This window comes from Paramisgurnus dabryanus, chromosome 3 (assembly GCF_030506205.2).
Source record: "Paramisgurnus dabryanus chromosome 3, PD_genome_1.1, whole genome shotgun sequence".
NCBI classification, from domain to species: Eukaryota; Metazoa; Chordata; class Actinopteri; order Cypriniformes; family Cobitidae; genus Paramisgurnus; species Paramisgurnus dabryanus.
This window is the reverse complement of record NC_133339.1, coordinates 40,930,370-40,946,219: the sequence shown is the minus strand read 5'-3', so window position 1 is coordinate 40,946,219 and position 15,850 is coordinate 40,930,370. Positions and strand designations below refer to the sequence as shown.

Sequence of the window (15,850 nt, the reverse complement as noted above, 5' to 3'; positions counted from 1 at the left end):
TGAACTATCCCTTTAAATCTGCATTGTTGCAATAGGTTTGTGACCCGTCCAGATGTGAAGCAGAAGCATTTGGGGAATTTTCTGGACCACTGTCTGACCACTATCTCACAGGCCAGTGAGCTGACCATGGAGGGAACCGTGGCTCTCGATGGAGCTTTACAGTCACTAGTAAGCGCCAAATCCTCTTTCATTTTCTGTCACGTTTCACAAAATAATTTGCCTCAGACTGTTGACACAAAACCCATAGTCAAATACAACATGCATGGTGTTGCATACTTTTATCACACAGCTTGGCCATTGTACGGAAGTTATGCTGCCTAAAAAAACAGGCGTGATACCATCAAAGTGTATTTGTATTGCCTCAGGAAGAGTTTGTTGTTGTGTTGGGTTTGATAGGTGTTTGTCTTTCTCTCTGTGATCCTTTTTGGTATACTTTTTAAATGCTTTTTTAGGGCTGCAACCACTCAATACTCATCAATAATTAAATAAGTTGTCAACCAAGTTGGTCTGTGACGTCATATGTTCCCACACCGCCGTCTTATAATTAAAGTCAGGCGCTCATACAACACGAGCTGCACATTTATCAGACGCCTTTTCTCACTGTGTGACCAGCTTGTTAAAAACTGCACAAACTTTTTTATTTAAAGCTTAAAATATCAAATAAATAAAGATTATATTAGTAAAACTAATATAGTGGCTTTAAAAGCACTTCTACACATAGTGCCTTATTTAGCTATAATGAGAGAATCTAATTGAGTAAACGTTTTTATCCAATTAGTCAATTAATCGAAAGAATAATTGTTAGTTGCAACCCTACTTTTTATTTATATAGTATATGCGTTTGTTTAAAATTGCATTTCGTGTTTTCTTTGTAATGATTGATTCATTAGCGCGTTGTTTCTGTCATAGTAAGTTTGTTCATTTGAACAAACATAAATAAATGTTTAGAAACTGTTCTAGTTGAACTACAGTTTATCTGTACTCATGCATGTAAAAACATATATTTGCATTTGTTGTAATTTAATAAAAACAACCCGAGATTGTATGAAACACTCTTGTTGTTTTTAAACTTTTGTAAAGCTCGTCTTTGTTCCCCGAGGCCCTTAAAACTGGCTCTGTGTGCTTGAAGTGCCTAAAGTGCTAAACCTGCCATAAAGGAGGCTAATTTGCATATTGTGTGTACACTTTATGTGCCACAAGGCAGTATGCAGGAACCTGTTAGGTGCACATTCAAACTTACTCATTACAAGAGGCTTCTGCTGACATTAACCGAAGCCAGCTTTTAGAAAAGACAGATTGCAAAGTGGTTAACGTTGATATTTTTTTATGGCGCATAGGTAAAGCAGTTTTGAGGAATCATATTATCATTCTAATCAAATCACCTTTTTATTATCAGGCCCAGCTCTTCAAGCATGGGAAACGTGATGACTTCCTGCAGTATGGTGTGTATAAGTCAAAGAAAAAATATTCACAGGTCTGAATGTCTCCAATTTTAACCTGTCCCCTAATTCTTCTCTCTGCAGCCCCCTCTGTGTTTCACTGCTTGAACACGAAGAAAATAGTTGAGAGTAACCAGGCCACATTACGCAAACTGGGAGTAAAAGTTATCCAGAGACTGGGCCTGACATTTCAAAAACCACGTTTAGCCAAATGGAGGTAATGTGCTCAACAATGAGACAGACTGCATTGTTTATACTTTTTGTATATTTGTCATAAAGAGATTGTCAAATGTCCTTTTCTTTTTTGAGGATGATTTGATGAAACCGGTTGAAATTGAAGAAAATCATAAATAAATTGTCATCCAAATTAAAAATTGTAAGCATTTACTTTGGCATTCAGATACCAGAGAGGATGTCGGTCACTTGCAGTGAACCTGGCCCAGTCTGCTGTAACAGAGAGTGTAGAGGCGACAAAACCTAATCTGGCATCTGTCAGTCATGATGAAGACGATGATGTACCTGAGGAGGTTGAGAATGTCATTGGTAAGAATCAAAGTACACATTTTATGTGCCTTTATTGTTTTCATAAGTAAGGGATAATCTATAGGCAGCCGTTTGTTATCGCAACTTCGCATCGAGGCCTGAACTGCAAAAAACAACTTTCTTACACTGCAAAAAATAATTTTCATGAAAACAAAATCCTAAATTAAGATGCTTTTTCTTAGCAAACTGAACTCTTGGCTAAAAAAAGGCTAGTTTTAGACCAAAAATATTACATTTAAGTGATTTTTTGCATTAAACAAACAAACAAAATCTGCCAATGGGGTAAGCAAAAAATCTTGAAAAATTTTCTCAAACACTAAATTCAAGAAAAAAATCAAGAAAGAAATTTGCTTACCCCATTGGCAGATTTTTTTTTGCTTGTTTTAAACTCAAAATCATTTAAATTTAATATTTTTTGTCTAAAAGCTACTTTCGTTTGCTCATCAAGAAAAAGCATCTTAATTTAAGAATTTTTAGATATTTCTACTGAAAACAAGACATAAATACAAATAATTTTTTTCTTGAAAATCATTTTTTAAAGTAGTATTTTTGTCTTGTTCTTGTATTTTCTTGATGTGCAAAATGAGCTAGGAAAATAAGTCTAGTTTTTAGACCAAAAATATAAAAAATTTAGTGATTTTGTGCATAAAACAAGCAAAAAATCTGCCAACGGGGTAAGCAAAAAATCTTGAAAATTTTTCTTAAACACTAAATTCAAGAAAAATGTGCTTACTCCATTGCCAGATTTTTTTGCTTGTTTTGTTCACAAAATCACTTAAATTTGATATTTTTTGTCTAAAACTAGACTTATTTTCTTGGGTCGTTTTGTTAATCAAGAAAAAGCATCTTAATTTAATAATTTTTAGATATTTTTACTGAAAACAAGACAAAAATACTAAGAATTATTTTTTCTTGAAAATTATTTTTTGCAGTGTAGTATTTTTGTCTTGTTCTTGTATTTTCTTGATGTGCAAAATGACCTAGGAAAATAAGTAGTTTTTAGACAAAAAATATCAAATTTAAGTGAATTTGTGCTTAAAAGAAGCAAAAAACTTTTTTTTTGCTCTTTTTAAGCAGTAATTTACTTAAAGTTTATATTTTTTGTCTAAAAAAATTACTTTTTTAAGTTCATTTTGATCATCAAGAAAAGTTATCTTAATTTAAGAATTTTTAGATTTTTTTGAAAACAAGAAAAAAAATACCAAGTAAGAGTCATTTTTTTGCAGTGTGATCACACTGTCTGGACTTATTTTGCGATAACAGCCAGCTGGCTGAACATTATCCCACTTATTACACGCCTATTTCCTCATAAGTAAGCTAAGGAACATTTATATGGTCATTGTTAACACATGCAGACCTTTTGTGAGGAAACCCATCTATTTTCAGGTTTTAGACAAACGACAATACGTTCAAATGTCACGAACACTCTATTTGGTTTAATCATTTGTCAAATATAATGTCATGTTATTTAAAAACATTTATATTAAATTTTTGTGCTATATTAAGCTGTTCCTGTCAAAATTATTTGCATTTTGTTTTGAGTAGCTGTTATCTGGGAATAACAAACCTGCAAATGTCGCGACTGGCCAATCAGAATCAAGCATTCCAATGAGCTGTGTAATAAATATATTAATAAATGCTCTCATATACTGCTATTTTGCAGAGCAACTGTTGATGGGACTGAAAGACAAAGAGACAATAGTGCGGTGGTCTTCTGCCAAGGGGTGAGGAAAAAGTTTTTGTATCTGGGCCAGTTTAGATAATTTACTGTATAAACTATAACTGTATAAATAGCAAATAGTATAAAAGCCAACACATCATCACCTTGATGAAAGTACAAAATGTATATTATTCTTGCCTTTTTTTCCCAACACCTGCAGGATTGGAAGAGTGACCGGTAGGCTTCCTAAAGAGCTTGCAGATGAAGTGGTTGAATCTGTGTTGGAGTGCTTCAGGTATGTTACGCTATATCGATCTGACTCAAGTTAGCTTAATGGTGTTTCTTCCATGGCATTGTGTTTATAATTACATGGTACAGTTTCCAGGAAACAGATAATGCCTGGCATGGTGGCTGCCTGGCTCTTGCAGAGCTGGGCCGGAGAGGACTGCTGCTTCCTTCACGTCTGTCTAATGGTTGGTTTGCATGCTCTCTTTAACCATTTAAGTGCACCCAAATTTTTTTATATATTTTAATTTCCCTCTTTGGTGCTTCAACATTGTACGACTTTCCTTTCTGCGGAAGTCAAAAAAATATATTTTTAGCTTGTCTATTGTTATTATCAATACAAAGAAAAGAAAAGATTCCAATACTCAATGCATACAGAGCCCAAATCAAACATGCCCACATGTCAAACAATTGGTTCCTGCTCATTTCTTGGCTCAGTGTCATTACAATGTTTTCAACCTCTATTAGTATTCCATTTTATGGACTGAAAGATATCGTAAAAAGTGTATTTTGTTGTTAGGCATGTGAAGCAAATTCATATGAGTTTGAACACCAAACTGAACTTTTTTGTAAATGTACACAGATAATCGCAAATGTGTTGATTTGTCTTAATCTCAGACATATTTTGGCATCCTTTAACTACTGACATTAATATTACCTACCAGTTATAATATAGTATAACGTTTCACAAATTCCTGTTATACCATGCACAGTTTCAAACACACATAAGCAAACATCAGATACACTTTATGCAAACACTATTCAAATACCTGGTTTGACAAGCTTCTTTATTTAAAATGCCACCACCAAGTTCCTTTAAATGCTCAGTTGCATGATTTTCGAAGTCTGTCAAAGCGAACAAAGTGTATAATCTGTAAAGTCAAGTCAGTGCAGAATACTTATAATAGAAAATATTTACATTAAACACTCAATAAGTTGTACAGATAAAAATACTGTACAGTAGTAATTGATGTATACAGTGTAGTTCATCTCATCATCCTGTAAAGTCTCTACTATCGGTCTTTCATTCAAAGCTCTTTGTCAGCTTTATGAATCGGAGGTGTTCACACTTTAAAATTAACAGTTTTGCGACCTTTTTCTTTGAGTCCTGACTGGTTCTGTTACCCTTGCTCTCTTGGTAGTGTGTCTCAGAGGTCTGCTTTTTGCTCGTTTTTGTCCCAGTGCTCGAGTGCTTTCTTTGGCCGTGTCTGGAGTGTCCTTGGCTGGATGGTTGTCTGGGGAAGGAGTGCATCGGCTGTTCTCGTCCTTAGTCGTTTCTTGTTGGCCAACAGGGGATTCTTTGATAATGTCCCTTGAGCTTGCAAGTTGGCACAGAGCAAAGGCTGCTGAGTGCCTCTGGTCACAAGAGTCTAGATCTTGTTCTATGGATACTTCAGAATTTGGGATGGTTTCTTTTCTTGGAGTTTCAAGGCCTGTGGTATTGCGAAGGTTCTTGGTCGGTACCCTTAGGCATAGGTTGAGTGGTGCCTCCTCTTGTCCACTTTCTGAATCCGAGTGGAGATTTTGGTCAGGATAATGGTTTAGGATGTTTCTGGATGGGGGCTGGTCTTTCTTTGACAAGTTAAGGGGTCCTGGCTCATCCTCCTCCATTTCGTCGTCCTCCTTGTCTGATGAATTGTAACTGCTTGCTGAAATTGTGGTTTGCAATTCATTTCTGAAAAAAAGAAGACAATGTTCCAATGTTATTTTATAATAATTTAGAAATCTAACCACATTTTGTCCTGCTATGCTTTTTTAAGTGTTTGGCATTGTGTTGTTTTGCATAAGCTTTACTTACCTCTCAGTAGTTGGTAGTGTATTCTCTTGAGGTTGTCCACATTGTTTCTGGGGTAAGTTGTTGGTTGCTGTGGTTGGTGCTGGTCCTTGCATAACATGCTGTGATTGCCCGATTGAAATTGTCTGCCCATTGGAAGCGTTCCGGAGTGTAACAGGGACACGCTGGGTGACACCTGCAGCACTGGGCCTGTCTGGAGACCCAGATGCAGCACAGCCTGCTAAAGGACTTTGGCGAGTACCCTTGTCTCCACTGTGCTCCTGGATAACTCTGTCATCAATCCTACTGTAAGAGTCAGAATGTGATGGAGGGGCCAGGTGCCCTCCATACTCTCTGGGATAAAACCTGTGGCTATACACATCCAAAGGAAAATACCTGGACCTCTGTAGGGACATGGGTAGTTCAGGGTGTTGATAGAGGCTGAGGGGTAGCGGTGGGCCGGGAGTAATAGGATGCCCATATCTGTAGTGATATGGGTGGAGAAGGGATGCACTGGGTGGGACCAGAGGTGATGGAACCAGGGGTCTTTGGGTCTCTCGAGATGTAAGTTGGTAAGCTGTAGTGCTTGGTTGGTTTAGGGAGTAGGGTGCATAGAGGGAATGCAGGGGGCGCTCTGTTACCATATAGGGAGAATAGTCCGGCATTAAAGAAAGAAGGGGTGTTGTGGAAGTGGGTTGAACCCAGGGTGCCATTTGGTGGTAGAACTGAGAAATAGATGATGCTGATTGATCATCCTTTTGCAGAGGCAGTGGTGGAGCTTCGCTTTCACACAATCGCGTAACCGGTGAGAAAGCTGAAGATAGTTTGTTCTGTTGAATGTCCACAGCTGAACTTTTGTCTCTGGTCTCACTAACTGGTTCAAGAACAGTCTTAGTGACTTCTTTGGTAGGACTTTCAGGCTTGTCTTTTGTTTCTTTACCCATTTCTGCTTGATCATTGTTGTCGGCATTGGTCTTCTCCAGATATTTGTCGGTTTCATCCTCTAGTGGCCGTTCTTTAGTGTTTTGATTGAATGGAAGGTTACGCTGGGAAGCTCTAGGCGTTTTTCCTGTCTGCTCCATACGTTGAGACACCAATGAGATGGAGTTCTTGCACAGGTTGTATTTCATGTGGTTGAAGAGATGAGATTTGATGTTGCAGGTGAACGGACATTGGAAGCACTGATACTTGAAAGGTTTGCCGGGTGGTCGAGGAATGTAATGGGGTTTCTTTGGTTTTCTCCCCTGGAGAGTGTCCATCCTGGCGCCGTTTTCTGATGCCAGTTTAGCGTTGTTTGTCAGCCCTGTTTGAAAGCAGAAAAGGCAATGAATAATTCTGTCACACCCTAGAGCACTGCTTCTATTTATTCGCTCACTAATAACACATGATGGTAATGAAAAGTATGCACAGGCACATTCTTCAACTGGCATTTTTTGTGTTGCTTCTTGGCATGTGTGTTAGCATAATGTGCTGCACGTCTGAAGGCAGCATAAGCCTGTAGAAACATGCTCCCCCTTATCAAAACCTGATGGCGTGGGAAACCACATACACCTGTTTCCCATGACCTCACCTGCAGGATACAAACTTTAGACTAGACATAGTTGATCTTACTTGCACTGCAAACTAAAGAAGCTACTAAAGTTATTCAAATACAGCTTATCTGTATTATAACATTAGAAGCCAATTGGATTTATTGCATCAGAGTTGGAAGGAATTTGTTACATTTCAGGGCTTCATGCTATAATTTCTCACTTCAATGCTGATCCATGATGGTCCGGTAAGTTTGCAAAGATTTTGAGGCCTGAAGGTTTGTATTAGGCAGCAGATCTGAGAAATAGTTTGCCAAGCAAGTTCTGCTGAAAGTGACTCCACCTTAAGGAACCTGCTTGTCACGTGCTGTCGCAAGAAGTGGTGGCTCAGGTTTTGCTTCGCATGTTTCATATGAAACCACTCCCTCCCCAAGGCACAAAATAAAAGGAAATTTTTGTATTGTGCAATCTCTTTTTCTACATTTTTAAGCATTTCTTAATTTTCGTCTTTTTAAACATCTTTCTTTAGATTACTAAGTATTTTAAAATATTAACATACTATGAAACTTTCAATTATGGATTTTAATTGTATTTTTTTTAAACATAATTAGTAAAACGACATCTGGTGAAATATATAAAAATAGTGTATTCTACCAGATGTACCATAACAGGTGCATCTGTAGACAGTTCTTCAGTTCTTCATCATAAACACATGTTAAATACAGAAGCAGTTACAGGTGCTAAAGCATGTCAGTAAGCTGTAGGTATATCATTAATGCTATTAAGCTTTGGCGCGGGATTACCTGTCGTCCGATTCGACGTTCTGGATGCTGGATGTTCGTCGTTTGATGTATGTCCACAGGTGACCTCCTTGAAAGTATGGCTGTCCCTGAGTGGGACAGTCTGGCCGATGTGGTTTTCTCTGAACGCGGGCGTCCGCCTGGTTAGGTGTTCTGTCTGACTGGTTTCTGATAAGTCTGATGAGTCTATCTCTTTTTGTCTGAGGTGGTGACTCTCTCTGGGGTGGAGTCTATGCCCAAGCAGTAGAGCCCTGAGGCAGCATCAATGCGCCTGATATTAGGGAAGCCCCGAGCCACGATACGTTGCTAGTTTGCCTCCCGTCTCACCTGCTAAAGAAAAGCCACATGGACTAGAAGCAGACAGTTCTGTTTATGCCTTTTTTTGTTTGCTAAATGGTTGAATTAGCCCAGGAGTGGTATAGTTAGGTGTAAAGCAGGTTTGAGGAGGTTTGTCAGAGGGGTGTGGAGATACTGAAGACAAACCAGGGAGATTTGCATGAAGCCAAATGTGTGCTACAGCTACACTTGATGTAAAACGGCAAAACACAGATATGCACATGACAACAAATACAGTTATGTACACTAATCTTAGTGTTAGGGTTTGAATACATGTATAGCATGAATCATAAACTAAATAAAATCCAAGCTTGTTCTGTGTCATTATAGCGTTCCTAAAGTATCATCACACTTAGTGTTATAGCATGCAAATGTGTATTTAAATGAATGATTTTTGGTTGCCTGATATTTAATTTGTTTTACTCCAACAGTGGTGCCACTGATTGTAAAGGCTCTAACATTTGATGAGAAAAGGGGAGCCTGCAGTCTGGGCTCAAACGTCCGTGATGCAGCCTGCTATGTATGCTGGGCTTTTGCTCGTGCCTACGAACCAAGTGAACTTGAGCCTTATGTTAACCAGATTGCAAGGTAAGATCGCAAAACTTATTCACCAACTACACTTTACATAATACATTTCATTTATGCTATCCGTTAAACCAGTGGTCTCCAACATGGTGCCTGCACAGGGTCTTTGAGGTGCCCGTTAAAGCACATTTTATTAATACAAATTAAATTGTAATATGTAATTTTGTGCATAAAACAAGCAAAAAAATCTGCCAATGGGGTAAGCACACTTTTCTTGATTTTTTTTCTTGAATTTAGTGTTTAAGAAAAACTTTCAAGATTTTTTTTGCTTATACCATTGGCAGATTTTTTTGCTTGTTTTATGCACAAAATCCCTTAAATTTGATATTTTTGGTCTTAAAACTAGACTTATTTTCTTGGGTCGTTTTGTTCATCAAGAAAAAACATCTTATTTAAGAATTTTTAGATATTTTAACTGAAAACAAGACAAAAATACTAAGAAAATGTAAATAGTTTTTCCTGGTAGATGGATAAAGTTGCAAAACTAGATTTGTACACTGCAAAAAATGACTTTCTTACTTAGTATTTTTGTCTTGTTTTCAATAGAAATATGTAAAAAAAAAATTTTTTTTAAAGTTTTTTCTTGATGAGCAAAATGACCTAAGTAAATAAGTCTAGTTTTAAGACAAATGATATACAATTTAAGTGAAATTATCCTTAAAACAAGCAAAATTATCTGCCAATGGGGTGAGAAAAAAAATTGTGAAATAAGATTTCTTTTTTCTTAAACACTTAATTCAAGTAAAATTTTCTCACCCCATTGGCAGATATTTTTGCTTGTTTTAAGCACAAATTCACTTAAATTGTATATTTGTTGTTTAAAATCTTGTATTATTTTCTAAGGTCATTTTGCTCATCAAGTAAATACATCTTGATTTAAGAATTTTTAGATGTTTCTACTGAAAACAAGACAAAAATACTAAGTAAGAAAGTCATTTTTTGCAGTGTAGACCGCAGTGTTTTAGAGACTCAGCATAGCCACTATTGACTTGGGCCAGTGTGCAGCCAGCTAGCAACCACCCACAACACCCCAGCACCATTTTTACAGTAAAAAAAACACAAACGTAGTCTTATTTATTGTTTTAAATACTCCAACTCAATGCATTTCTTATGAAGCAGGCTTATACATCAAGCTTAGATGGCGAAATAAATTATGATTATAGAAAAATGTATTCTTTCCCAACCAGGGATAATAATGACTCCTGTATGCCTCTGTTTATATAAAAGTTTGATGTGAACTTTGGAAGCTTTCCAGCAGAAAAAAAGCTCTTTCCACCAAACTACAGTTAGAGCTGATCTCAAGTCAGTGACTGGTGAAAAATACAGCTCAACTTGGGTGGCTCTGTTGACCTTACGGTTACACTTTCTCTCTCCAATGAAAATACAGTTGAAGTGAGGTTAGACTGGGGGATTTGATTAGCGACACTGGCAGCCCACATACTGTGAATGGGTTTCGTTTTAAGTCATCACTTATTCGTGTGCTATATGTGCCAAAATCCGAAGACCTTTATTCACTGTCTCAAAGTGCATCCTTGCTAAAAGCGTGAACATTTCATCACAATGAGCTGCACCATGTTCTTTTATGCACTCTATGGGGACATATTTTTCTTGTTTATCAAAACCTCGAGTACTGTATAAAGGAGGGAGGTTAATTCTTGTATTATAAATCTCTTAAAACGTTCTTCATAACAGCCTCTTCTCATACCTGTTCACCCGGCTAGAGTTATTTACTGCCTTAAAACCAGTTTATACACCTCTCCCTCCTCACAACCTATCCCTGCCGAAAAGTGCACGGTAGTCTGTTAATCTACACATGTGTTGTACATTACAGCTGTTGGTGTGGTATAAGGAGCAGTAACCAGAAACTGGCCTTTGTACTGTACAATTAGATTGCAAACCCATTGTAAATACTGTATGATGAAAGATAAAGAATTATGTTTTTAGGCCTAAATGTAATGGTAAGGAAGGTGCTTTCTTTACAACATGACTAAACGGTTAGTAATTTGAAAGGTAAATTGGTTTCAATTGCAGCTAGAACCGGTTAAGACATGGTGAAAACGGAAGCAGATTTGAATAAATTCCAGATGTATGCCAGTTATATTAATACAGTTATGTATACAGACAAATCCACAGTGTTTATAAGACCCATGTATTTTATTTCAGAGGATAGTCAGTTGGGGGGTAACGGTACACAAAAATCACGGTTCAGTGCGTACCTCGGTTTTGAAGCCACGGTTCGGGTTCATTTTCGGTACAGTAAGGGAAAAAATGCAAACATTAAACTTCAGGTTGTTTATTACTATAAACTTTTTTTTAACAATTTGTTTACACTTTTTTTAAAAACTTTTTATTAAAATATAATAAAATATATATAAAATGAAAAAAGAATAATAAATAAAATACTGCTGCAAACTTCTCCACTAAATAACATACTTTTTTACATGATTTTATAACAGTATGTAAATCCTTTCTTAAACCTTTTCTACTAAAACCTTGCACTAAAAAACTAACAAATTCAATTCCTGAATACATTTATGACCTATTAGCCTAAATTTTTGGTTATGTACCATCTTTGTATAAAAATAATATTACTGCTCTATGTGTAACTGCATAGCAAGCAACATGATGATATACTTATACACTCATATTGAAATGAGTGAGTTGCATACATAGCCATCTTTTATATTTTGCACGTTTCTCCTAATCTTTGCTTGTGTCGCCAATGTAAGCTGTGACTTGAACCAACAAACCCCTCCGCAGCTGAGTAACAGCTTTAGCCCGGGTTACAGCTCTTCTCCGTCCCGACTAGATGAACTGATCACATTGTGACAATGATATGATTGACGTGAGGATTCAGATGAAAAATCTGATCACGCATTCCGTTATTCTCGCTGTCACAGAAAGCGCGGCTCATGATTGCGTAGCAACAGAAGACGCGCAACCTCTCACGCACTTTTGAAAGAACAAAACAGCGCGTTGACACATTTTGAACACGCGCTTTTACACGCAACACGTAAGGGGCCCCGTAAACGTTTACATCAATAATCAAACAAATATACAACTAAGTAAATAAAAATCAGAAAACTTGCGCTGAACGTGGAGACTTCCGCCACTTAATATGTTCGTGTGGAAACCCGAAATTGACCTATGTTATGCGCACAAAAGATTGCATTTGGCCATTCGGTGTGCATGTGCACCGTGCCGAAATCCCTGTACCGAAACGGTCAGGTACGAATACACGTATACACGTACGGCTTGAAAGATTTTTATTTTGTGTACAGTAAATATTCATATTGAATCATTTTTATTTACATGTACGAATAGAAATATAGATGGTAACAAATGATGCACCAATACAAAATTACCAGTATTCGATTACATCTACCGATACCGATAGTTTTGCGTTTTACTCCTTGTTTCTAAGTATTATGTCATGAAATCCTAGAGGTACAGGGTGTACAAACTGCAATTCTGTTGTCATTGTTACCCAATTCAAAATAATCACACAGTAATGCATTTATATGCCTCTTTTGTTTGCCAAAATGCAATCTGCCCTGATCATCGGCTGTTTTTAAACCATCAGCCAATGTCTGATAGTGTGAAATATATATTAAACAGTAATATGCAAAAGTCTTAGGCCACCATGCCGAATTAGATTTGTTGTTTTTGCAATGTTATAGTGATCATATATAATTATTTTCTTAGTTTCTTTAATAGAATACATCCAGAAAATACAGGAAATGTGTATATTGTATTAAAAACTGTATAAAAATATGAACTGATGTGTCTAGTTTTTAGGGAAAACCCCCCTTCATCTTGAGCAATAGCAGGAAACTGCAGGATCTCTTAAACCTAAATAAAATTAAATCCTCATTTTAAAGAAATTAGTCTTTTTACTTCACTTTGCTCAAAAACGCTCAAAATGTGTTTAGTGTAAAGAGAGGTCACACTAAACGCAGACGATGCCTAAAGAAAAACATTTAGTCCTGAAATTCTTTTGTTTTACATATTTCCTGTATTTTCTGTTTGTATCTTAATGAAATAGATTGAAAAATAAATATGGATTGACATTAAAACTTCTAAAGCAACATGTCTGGTGTTGGTGGCCTAAAGGGGGTCGCACACCGGATGCTCAGCTCTAAGTCCACGCTATTTAATGTGCACTTCCGGCGTACGATACCTCCGAGTTGTCCTAGACGCAACGCGGCGCTGCGTTTCTCGTCCGGTGTGCGAACCCCTTAAGACTTTTGCACAGTACTGTATAGACTGACAGACAGATAGATCGTTTGTGTATTGCTATTACGGTTTTGTGTGGTGTTGCTTGCTAGAAAAGTGTGATGAATAGACAGTTTCATCGGACGCACATGCGGTGCGATGACGCGTCTGGTCGGAACTTTACTTCCGGTTTCTGTTTGTTTAATGGTCTGACTATTTCCTAAACTGAACTCTCGAACATACCTCGTTGGAAATAATAAATGTTTTGGTTTCCGAGGAAATCTACATGTTGTTCATTTTGCTTGTTATATAAGTAAACTACTTTAAAAGGACTTTGTTGTTATTTATTATTTGCAGAGTTTACCGTAAGTTACGTGTGTTCCACTAAAGCCACTTTTTTTATGTTGTTACTGCTAAAACTGTCTATAGTAACTCGCACACACCTGGAGCAATGGGCAGCTATTACTGCAGTGCCCGGGCAGCATTTGGGGACAGGTGCCTTGCTCATTTGCAACCTGCCAGCCGTGAGACTCAAACCGGCAACTCTCAGGTTGTAAGCCCAACTTTCTACCATAAGGGCACGACTGCCCCAGACAATATCAGTATTATTGTTATTGCTCATACTTAGAGGTAGGGATGCACCAATAAATCGCCCTTTACTTTACAATAAGGTTGTATTTGTTAACAATTAGTTTTGCATTGTTTAACCTGAACAATCAATGAACAATAGTTCTACAGTATTTATTAATCTTAATTCATGCTGATTTCATCATTTACTAATGCATTTATAAAATCAAGCATTGTAATTGTTAAATTTAGTTAATGCACCATGAACTAACATGAATAATTGTATTGCAACATTATTGTCCATTAATAATAATATTGTAATAATTGTAACACAAGTTTATGAATGAAACATTAAGAAATGTGTAAAAACTATATTGTTCATTGTTTGTTGTTGTTAGTTAATGCATTTACTAACGTGTTACCATAAAATCAAATGAAAGCATCCAATAGATTTGCACAAAAGGTGGGAATCGAGCAATATCTGTAAACTGGACTTGTGGTTGTCTATTGGATTAAATCATCAAACTAGCCAACCATCAAAATAAAATTTAGTGTGATTAGGCATAATTTCTATTTTTTTTCATTTTTTGGTTGGAATAATGCAAGAATCTGCAGGATTCACCTCTATCAAAACTCAAAATATGTCGATTCAGATTTTTGTTTCGGCTGTGTTTAGTGATGTAGTGGTGAATCAGCTCGAGGAAGTATAGTTTCATCAGCAGAAAGTGTTTTTTTACCTCCCATGTTTAACAGTAAGTCCTTCAGTCATTATACAAACGTAATGATATTACGAGAATGACAGCTGAAAGATGTTGCACTTGTCTCCCCCCTCCCTGTTTAGGACAAGTGTAGGCCTGCATGTAACTGACGGTGCACTTTGCTTTGCGCCTTGACTTTGTCCGCCCTCCCCGCAACTTCCCTCCTCCTCCCTAACCCCAAACTGCTGCCAGGTTTCGCCTGTTGTCGTGGGTTTCGGTCGCCATTTGGCACACAGGCTTTAGGCCTGTCGAGTCCTGTTTTAATTTCATCACCAGTCAAGGGTTCCTTCTGTTTGCATATTGACGCTGTCAGAAACTGTGTCATTGCTTGAAACTACAGTATTGTTTTTTTTACTCCATTCTGGAAAGTCTTTGTACATACATTTTAAAATTATATACAATATTATGAAAAATAAAGGACGTACACAAAGCTGTTTTATGACCACTTTTATCACAATTTTATGCTTTTGTGTCCATTATGAAACCTGAAAGTCGCATTCCCCTTTTGCTGTAACTGGAATAAAAAAATTCATTGTACAATATTCAAAATTTGCCTTTTCAAGTTTGACGAAGGAAACAAGTAGATTCAAGATGATATAAAGAGGCAGATTACAAAACATTCATTTTGGGGTTTCAGTGCACACACCGAAGATTTAAATGATTGGCTGATTCATTGCTTGATGTATAGAAGAACATTTTTATTATTATTAACTATGTTGTAATTTGTTATGTTATTATAAACAGATAACTGTAGCACTGCAAGCTTTGCATGCACGTTCAAGTCTCTGTCCGTTTTACGTTGCTCGAGGCCACTATCAGTTGTTTATCGAAACTAGTGCGGCAGTGTTAAGCCCGTAGGGTTGTGTGTGTGTATGTTTGTGTACTTTATTCTCCCAGGCTGTGAGTGATGATGGGAATACCTCGCGGGCACGTTCACACAGAAATAAAAAGAGGGAAATCAGAATGAAACGGGCTGATGGGGGTGCTGAAATAATAGATGAGCAGGACGCACTTGTTCTTAAGAATATGTGTCATAATGAGGGATGGAGGGGGCTTGTATACAGGTATAGGTAATGTGTGTCACCTGAGGCTGTAAAACGAATGAAATCAATGTAAGTGATATGTCAGGACATGCAAGATAATCTGATATGGCTGCATGATATTGAAGAAAAATGCGTTAACTGGCTAAATAATGTGATATGCGATATACGGTATGCAATACAGCAGCACTAAGTTTATTAAACCTCCCCTGTTCGTATTTTTTTCATAAAATAGGCGTTTTTCCAGTTATTACTCATACAACATTTACTTTAAGCCTAAATAAAGTTATGAATTTTTTATTTAATAAACATATTTTTG

The 15,850-nt window shown here is 36.9% G+C and overlaps 2 protein-coding genes across 2 annotated transcripts in view; one reads left to right on the top strand and one right to left on the bottom strand.

Annotated features, from left to right (window-relative positions):
• The window catches only part of tbcd (tubulin folding cofactor D), a 41,142-nt gene that overhangs the window by 4,697 nt on the left and 20,595 nt on the right, over positions 1-15,850 (top strand). Inside the window, exons 7-14 of the mRNA XM_065242490.2 lie at positions 36-168; positions 1,397-1,442; positions 1,524-1,656; positions 1,840-1,982; positions 3,646-3,706; positions 3,863-3,937; positions 4,021-4,115; positions 8,798-8,954. Coding sequence (XP_065098562.2) covers positions 36-168; positions 1,397-1,442; positions 1,524-1,656; positions 1,840-1,982; positions 3,646-3,706; positions 3,863-3,937; positions 4,021-4,115; positions 8,798-8,954 — 843 coding nt within the window. The remainder of the gene's footprint in view (positions 1-35; positions 169-1,396; positions 1,443-1,523; positions 1,657-1,839; positions 1,983-3,645; positions 3,707-3,862; positions 3,938-4,020; positions 4,116-8,797; positions 8,955-15,850) is intronic.
• On the bottom strand, positions 4,697-8,719 carry znf750 (zinc finger protein 750). The gene is made up of 3 exons (XM_065263113.2): positions 8,034-8,719; positions 5,726-7,004; positions 4,697-5,602 (listed from the first exon to the last, which is right to left on the bottom strand). The coding sequence occupies exons 2-3, from the start codon at positions 6,958-6,960 to the stop codon at positions 5,005-5,007; spliced, it is 1,833 nt and encodes a 610-aa protein (XP_065119185.1). The 5' UTR covers positions 6,961-7,004; positions 8,034-8,719; the 3' UTR covers positions 4,697-5,004.

Excerpts from the sequence above, each read along its gene's own strand:
- znf750 (XM_065263113.2), bottom strand. The coding sequence starts at position 6,960 with ATGGACACTCTCCAGGGGAGAAAACCAAAGAAACCCCATTACATTCCT. Across the intron at positions 5,603-5,725 it reads ACACTACCAACTACTGAGAG|AAATGAATTGCAAACCACAA; the intron begins GTAAGTAAAGCT and ends TCTTTTTTTCAG.